Source organism: Tachysurus fulvidraco, chromosome 10 (genome assembly GCF_022655615.1).
Source record: "Tachysurus fulvidraco isolate hzauxx_2018 chromosome 10, HZAU_PFXX_2.0, whole genome shotgun sequence".
In the NCBI taxonomy this organism is placed as follows: domain Eukaryota; kingdom Metazoa; phylum Chordata; class Actinopteri; order Siluriformes; family Bagridae; genus Tachysurus; species Tachysurus fulvidraco.
This window is the reverse complement of record NC_062527.1, coordinates 24,074,915-24,083,186: the sequence shown is the minus strand read 5'-3', so window position 1 is coordinate 24,083,186 and position 8,272 is coordinate 24,074,915. Positions and strand designations below refer to the sequence as shown.

Sequence of the window (8,272 nt, the reverse complement as noted above, 5' to 3'; positions counted from 1 at the left end):
AGAGTGACGGCTGTCATTGCTGAACTCAGGGGATTTGCATCTATCCACTTAGAATGTGTGTCGATTAAGATTAGAAACATTTTACCCATAAATGGACCAGGATAATCCATATGCACACGTCTCCAGGGCTTCCTTGGCCACTCCCACGGATGAAGTGGTGCACACGAGCTTTTCTCTGTTCCTGACAAATTTTACAGCTTTTGACTTTACACTCAAAAAAATGATTTGTTCATCTTACTTAATTCAATTATGGACAGAGGTTCCACATAAGCAACTTGTGTTTCATTAACATTAATGGAATGTTTTGAATCTATGTAAACATCTTGTGTTGTGACAACACAACAGAATTGGGATGAATCTATGTAAAATAGTAATGTCCAACCAAATCAATGGAATTGCTTCCTTGTAAATTAAACTGGTTAACTTAACTGGACATAATTTTGTTTATTTCAAATTGGCCAAACAGGTTTCATTCAACCAACACAAGGAGATTAGTTTCAAATAACTCAATTAAATTATGGACAGTGGTTCCATCCGATTGGTTTTTGTTACTTTTACTCAATGATTTCTATTTAAAAGTTACTCCCTTTAACAGCATTTGTTTGTGTGATTGTCTCGTAGAGTAAAAAACCTACAAAGATATGTAACAATTTATAAAACTGTATTTGCCAAACTTGCAATAAACAGTGTTTTAAACAGCCTGCTCAGTCAATATATTAAAGAGTCTTTGAACGTGTGCAAAATTCTTATGCAAAATATAAGATTATCTAAAATAACTTTGCAGTGTTTTGATTCGAAAACAAAGTCAGAAGGTGAAAATTAAAACTCTGCTAACAAGATAGCTACAATTAAATAAAATATATTTACAAGAAATGAAAAAAAAAAGAAATCCAACATACAACCAAAATGTCCAGATGGTAACGATGTGTAACGATGTCTAACAATTATTAAATGCCATACATCACTGCTAAAATGAACTAGAAATCTTTTATGGAAATTAACAGATGAACTAAGCACCAAATAGGCAGCTTGAAAGTGTAACAATTTAAACCACAACTCTGATTAGGGGAAGAAGAAAAACAAATCTAGATTCATTTTGCTTTCTAAATCTCATGAAAATCAAGCTAGGACTTAATGTTGCACGAGTGTGAGTATGCATTGGAAATAATGAACCCTATTAAAAAATAATAACCAGCTGTTTTTGTAAGTTTTTGTCTTGATATTGACTTACTGTCATGAGCAACGAACCACCGCGGGAGCGTCGCCGTAGAGACGCGTCTCCAGAGTACTAGCGCGCTTCCGGACTACACTTCCCATCAGCCACCTCTCCTCCTGATTACACTGCCACCTGTTCCTCATCTCCCATTCACATAAAACCACGCTTGAACTTCATACCTGTGCGAGGTCTCGACATGTTTTTCTGCAGTCATTCTGAGCGTTTCCTGTATTCCGTTTTCCTGTTATTACTTCTGCTTTCTCTTTCTGACGTTCTGATTGTTTGCCACCTGCCCCAACCTTTTGCCTGTCCCCGATTCTGATTCTGCCCACTGTCTGACATTGTGTTTTGCCGGTTCTGATCCCCGCCTGTTTGACTTCGCCTGTGTTTATATTCAATAAACTACTGCTGCAAATGGATCCCCAGCCGTATGCCTCCTCGTCATTACACTTACATTACTGTTTCATACGACTGCTGAAGCAATGGTCTGCAAAAAGATTAAAAACCATGTACAGGATCTTACTGTTGTAAGCTATCAGTTAAGAGAGAGTTAGAAAATAATTTCAAAATAACTTCAGAGTAACAATTTTGAACATAAAAAACTTTTTTTTTTATATAAACACAACATTAACATTTTAGCATCCAAGGAACAGTCCTTAAACACAGAAGGACTTGCTCTTTAGTGTTTGAACTTTGTTTGACAACTTATCATCATGCTCCAAGATCAACTTTTGAAGTGCTTCGAAAGTGTACCTCAATTCAGGAGGGTAGCTTAGATTTAGTCCATATATTAGTCCCATTAACGTGGCTGCTGCATATGGGACACTGCAAAGGTTTTGAAGAACCTTATGCCCCTCCAACACCACTCCAATATCTTCCATTTCTGCACCTACAAGCCGTGTGACATAAATCCCCATCACAGTCTCCTGGATCGCCTCCTGTGCAGTGGCATTGTCTGTATCATAGAGTGGATATATTAAAAAAACACAATACTCTTAAATTCCTGTTTATCAGCTTTAAAAAAAAAGCGTTTAGAATCCATTTTAAAAAACATATACTCACAAAACACTCCGGTCTGGTAGGTTCTTCATTTAGGTAGGCACAAAGAGCTTTGATTATACACTCTCTCTTCACTTCGATGTCATCAGTCTAAAGATTTTCAAGTAAGAACAAAGTTTTAAAATTCGAGGCTGTTATGCTGGGGTAAGTTTGAGCTAAACTATGCAGAACATTGTCCATATACAGTAGTGTTATACATGAAACATCTGTCTGACTGGGAACGTTTTGGGACAAGTGGACATGCAAAATGGGTTCAATTTGAACGTTTGACTAGGACACCTTATGGACGTCTGTGGACATGCAAAAGTGGTTCAATATCTGAACATCTGAATATGGACCCTCTTGGATGTAGATATGCAATTCACTATTTGAACACAGAACACGTGACTGAAATTGAATTGTTTGGGTGAACTAACACTTTAAACCTATGATTTTGTTGAGCGTAGTTTTCCATACCTGTGTAGAGGGCACCAAGAGGTGTTTAATTTTTTGTCCAATTACTCCTCCTCTGTTTGCAAAGATCTTCATCAGCTTTCCGGAGTATCCATCCAGCTTGGAATGCCAATGGAATTGTTGTAATTCTCTCAAATTCTGCAAAAATCTACAAACACATGAAAAGTAATTTGTTACCAAAACAGCCATATAGTCTAACAATGAACAAATTTCACTTAAAAACTTTCACTTACCTCTTCTGTTTTAAAAAGAGCAGGCCACCTGATTTTGAAGTCTAAAATAAGTGGTTCCTTGATCACCTCATTGACAAAAAACAGGTAACACTATAATGTACTCAAGTTCACAATGTTAACAATACAGTAGAGGAAAATACATTATTCAACAATAAAGCATTAAACTTGGAATCTTAGACAAGTGGAACTTAAGTGCATTAATTTAGTTAAATGTGCACAGACAATCTTGATGTAGGCAAGAAATGGTACATGTTTTTCCATCACTTTCACTGTTAATGAACATCTGCTAATGACTGCATCTTTTAAACAGTTTAAGTTGCTACTAGAAACAAACAAACAAAAATTATTAACATTAATTAACATTAAACGAACATCGGTTTAAGAGTAATCATTTATTGTCAGAAAGATTTCTATATATTAGACTATTTACACTCACCGTTTCAAAGTGCTTTCCAACAACCTCATCTGACACCATTCACCATCTTCCCTCTTTCGCGCCGTCTTCATCCAATACGTTGGAAATCGTCACTTCCGATTTTTTGAATCGCGAAATTAAACGCTTTACGTTAGTTTAACGACTGGTTATTAAGTATAGTGGAACATGACACATTTTAAGTTAATTAAACACAATACAATAGTGTTTTGGTGGGGAATGAAATGTATGTGTTATTTTAAAAAAACATATTCGGGTAAAACAAACAGTGCTGCAAAACCTTTTTTTTTGAGTGTAGACTCTATGTCCACATCCAGTTTAGGCCACCACAGGTAGCTCCTCGCCAGGCCTTTCATCCTCGACATCCCTGGATGACACTGATGCAGTTGGTCCAACAACACTGAACATCCTTTCTCAGGAATGATAAGATGTGCTCCCCACAGCACACAACCATCTTTAACACTAAGCTCCTGCTGTCCTTTTCATAAGGTGCAAAGTCAGCTGCATCACTGTGATCAGGCCACCCTTACAGTACATCCTCACGAACTCTAGAGAGTACAGGATCTCATGCAGTACAGTGCTTGATTTGTGCTGATGTTTTAATTGAGCTCACATCTTTTTCCAGCATGAAAGTGTGTTCATGCTTGCGTTGCTCCTCGTGGTTTTCTGGAAGAGGAAATTGGCTGAGAGCATCAACATTTCCATTGTCTTTTCCAGCTCTGTATGTAATCACATTCATAAGCACCTAGCAGCACGGCCAATCTCATTACTCGTTGTGAGGCCATTTGTGGCACAGTTCTGAGCTCATTTAAGAGACTAATTAGAGGCTTGTGATCTGTACAAATTACAAATTTGCATCCATACAAGTACTTATGGAATCTTTTGACTCCAAACACTACAGCAAGTCCCTCTTTATCTAGTTGTGAATAGTTTTTTCAGCCCTTGAAAATGTTCATGAAACAAACCCTATGGGTTCTGTTCCATCCTCCATCCGGTGTGCTAAAACAGTTCCAACTCCAAACGGGGAAGCATCACAGGCAAGTATACAGTAAGTTCTTTTTGTGTGTCATAGTGTACTAACACTTGACTTGACTGTAGTAACTCTTTAGATTGGTGAAAAGCTTTCTCTTGTTCCTCTCTCCAACCCCAGGTGACATCTTTCTTCAGCGGTTTGTGCAGAGGTGCTAGAAGTGTTGAGAGCTTTGGTAGGAAACGGTTATAATAATTCAACAATCCCAGGTAAGATTTAAGCTCTGTTACTGAAGTTGGTGTTGGTGCATCTTTGACTGCCTGAACTTTTTCAGGGACAGGATGAATCCCTGTTGCATCCACTCTGTCCCAGGAATGTGACTTCCTTTTCCATGAAGTTGCACTTTAACCTCAGACCGGCCTCCTCCAGCCAATGCAACACTTGATCTAACGTCCTCAAATGCTGCCTATCGTCCTTCCCAGTCAGCAAAATATCATCCAGGTATACGACTACTTTAGGAATGTCTTTTAGCACAGCTTTCATGGATGTTAAGTTGAAAGATGACTTCCGGTTGAAAGGGCATGCTGGTGGGTTTGGCTGCCACTCCTCTCTCCCATTTAATTTTTATTTTAGTAGTTTTTTGCTATGAGCCAGTGAAGACAATGTGGGTTTTTTTTCCGTGATGTGGATTCATGTGGACCCTACTGTTTTGTTGCCTGGCCCAGAACGTACTCTGCTTACACCGCTGTGAGGCTGCTGTTGGTGGGGACCCTCATTTTTAAATGTGTGCATTTAAAAAAAAAGTTTTTTTTAAATTTAAAAAAAAAGTTTTTTTTAAATCACCCACCCACTGTTTAAGGGTATTTGTCTTCCTGGAGACAAAATGTTTCCAGATGTTTGATTCATTTGTCTGTAAGATTGTTAGATTCACATTCGCTTGCACATTGTAGCCTCCATCATCTTTGCTGCTAACTAACCCTTGCTTGCATCATGTGATGATGACACATCATCCTCTCAAAGGTCAGCTAGGATGTAACATGTTTGTGGAGTCAACTAGATTTCTCCTATTGTGTTTTTGTCATTTTAAAGGTTTTACCATCTTTCATTCATCTTCCAATGAATCATGTATTTATTTGCCCCAATGTTGTGTATAAGCCAGAAACTTCAGAAACTGCATTCTAGAGTCAAAATTAGTGACATTTTGTGAATAACAATGTAGTGCCTATTGCCAATAAAAAAAATATCCACACCATTTTAAAGCCACAAATCCTCTACTACTATGAAACCTCATGCATATATATCAAGCAACTCAAAAGGACAAAAGTCCTTGTTCTTGTCACAGATTTATGCTCTTTACTTTTATATTCCCTCTGAATCAGATAACCAAGAAATTGCACTGAATACACATTGGAAACACACGTTCAGGCTCGAGTGGCACTCCGAACCTTCGACTCAGCAGAAGTGCGGCGACCTGGCAATCGATCAGCTGCGTGTAGGATTTCCCAGTGGAGTTCTCCAGGCTCCTTCCTCCCTGCACAGTTTATTTTGGAAGAAGTCCCCATCTAGAATCCTGCATCATTTGCAGATGTTTATATATTATCTACTCCCAGTTTATGACCAAACAGTTCAGCTAGAGTAGGATTTAATTGGGTTAGTTCTTGTTTTGAAGAGTAAGCTGTCTTAGGAAGTAGGTAGGAGGGAGGGATGGAAAAAATATTTATAAAAATTTTTTTTTTCCCATTATCCTCCAGATCTAACTTCTAACTTCTAACTTGTTTTGTGATGGTGATTTAAGATTAGAGGAAGTTACAGAGTGTATTGGCAGCCTTAAAGATAATCCTTCTCCAGGTAATGATGGACTTGTTAGTGAGTTCTATAAAGTGTTTAGAGATAAATTAGCTCCCTTTTTGTTAGCTCTCTTCACAGAATCTGTTGAAAAGGGGGAATTGCCCACTTCTTTAAGACAAGGTGTTATTACGTTAATTCCAAAACCAGATAAAAAGGACATTTTCATGGAATTACAACATAACAAGGAAAAACATTTAAGTTGTGTCAGTTTGCAGATGACTGTCTTGTTTGTGAAAGATAGGAATGAAATCAGTAAAGCAGTGAAATGCATAAAAGATTTTACAGATGTATCAGGGCTAAGAATGAATGTGAATAAGTCAGTTCTGTTTCCTCTTAAAGATTGTCATTTACCCAATCTCTGTAATATTCCAATTGGAAATCAAATAACATATCTAAATGTAAAGATGAATATTTGCGCAATAAACTTTAATCCAATGATTAACAGAACGAATAAGAAGTTTAATATGTGGTTACAAAGGGATTTGTCAATTCAGGGGCATGTGCTTTTGTCAAAAGCCCAAGGAATCTCCAGATCAGTGTATGTGTCATTATCATTAGACATCCCCCCTAAAGTTACCAAACTTCAGTCAGGACCACTTCGTAAACGAAATTTAGCGAGCATACTGTACAGTTAGTGTTGGCGGGATGGTTCTGTTCTGGGAGAATTTTTCCCACGCGCCTGTCCGTGAGCATGCATGACGGGGCGGGGAGGCAGTGCTGGGGAATGAATATACCCCCTGGTTAATAATAATAATAATAATACATTTTATTTAAAGGCGCCTTTCTAACACTCAAGGTCACCGTACAAAAGAAGAAGAAAAACAACAAAAAATATAGTTATACAATACTTACATAGAAAAAAAAAAAAATTGGTCCAACATTACAAATCATGATCTAGAATATGCTAAACTAAACAGATGAGTTTTAAGCTGAGATTTAAATGATGAAAGAGAATCAATATTACGGAGCTCAGATGGAAGTGAGTTCCAGAGCTGAGGTGCAGAGTAGCTGAAAGCTCTGTTCCCCATCGTTACAAGACGGACAGAGGGAACAATGAAATGAGTGGAAGAAGAAGACACTGTTACAGCTCAGTGTCAACCTCCCTATCTCCCCCCTAAAGATAAGAACTGTGTGACATTAAGAATCATAAAGAAATGACATCTGACATTTAATGAGTAATGATGAATAAAACTGAACTAACCAGACTTATTGTGTCTCATTCGCTCCATCAGGATGTCCACGTTGACCTTAAACCACTGCTCTTTGCTCTTACGGGACTGAGTTCCTTTATCCCAGTAATCCTTTTCCATCTTCTCCTTCATCCAGTCCTGTTTAGGAACCTTAACCTGAGTCTCACTGCTGTAGTAGTCGAGTTCTCGGTCATCGAGCATGCCCAGTGCTGTGAACTCATAGATTCCAGTCAGATTGAGAGGTTTAGACAGAGCCGTGTAGGTGTAAAACAGTGAGTGTTCACCTGGAGGAGAGGGAATAGAAAGTTATCTTACCAACTTTCTCTTTTGTTTGAGACCAAATCCTGTCCTACTTCTATTATCTTTATGTTGTTCACATGCAGCTGAAATACAATACAAGTAGGTTTAGATGTCCTTTATTACATTAGTGTAGCCAATGAGCAGAAGGGGGCATGACTTGTCAATATGCTCTGAAACAGAGCTAAACCTTTCACAGTACAACACACAGTACTACAAAAACACATTTGTATTACCATAGTATTACTCATTGTGTTCATTTATTTATAAAATATCCCCTCGACCAGCTGTCCCAGCAGGTTCCACCATAATAGTTGTGTGGGTTACGTATGTATGTGTGGGGCGGAGCTATCAAAACAGGGGCGATACCCATATGGGTTAGGGGCGTGCTTGTTTTGGTGAATTCAAACATCGTGCACCCCACCTTTAACGTGCACTGGATATCATCTGGCCTCTGACTGTCTTTGGTCATGTTTCTGATGTCCATCTAATGCACATTTTAATGAATGTTCATACACAATGTCATCATTGTTATTACTGAATAACTGAAACTGCACTTACATCTCACACTAT

At 38.1% G+C, this 8,272-nt stretch overlaps 1 protein-coding gene across 1 annotated transcript; it reads right to left on the bottom strand.

Moving 5' to 3' along the window:
- Window positions 1–7,384: 7,384 nt before the first annotated feature.
- On the bottom strand, window positions 7,385–8,171 carry LOC125145718 (major histocompatibility complex class I-related gene protein-like). Its single transcript, XM_047819792.1, has 2 exons — window positions 8,159–8,171; window positions 7,385–7,686 (listed from the first exon to the last, which is right to left on the bottom strand). Exons 1-2 carry the CDS (start codon window positions 8,169–8,171, stop codon window positions 7,409–7,411), a joined length of 291 nt encoding a protein of 96 aa, XP_047675748.1. The 3' UTR covers window positions 7,385–7,408.
- Between the last annotated feature and the right edge of the window lie 101 nt (window positions 8,172–8,272).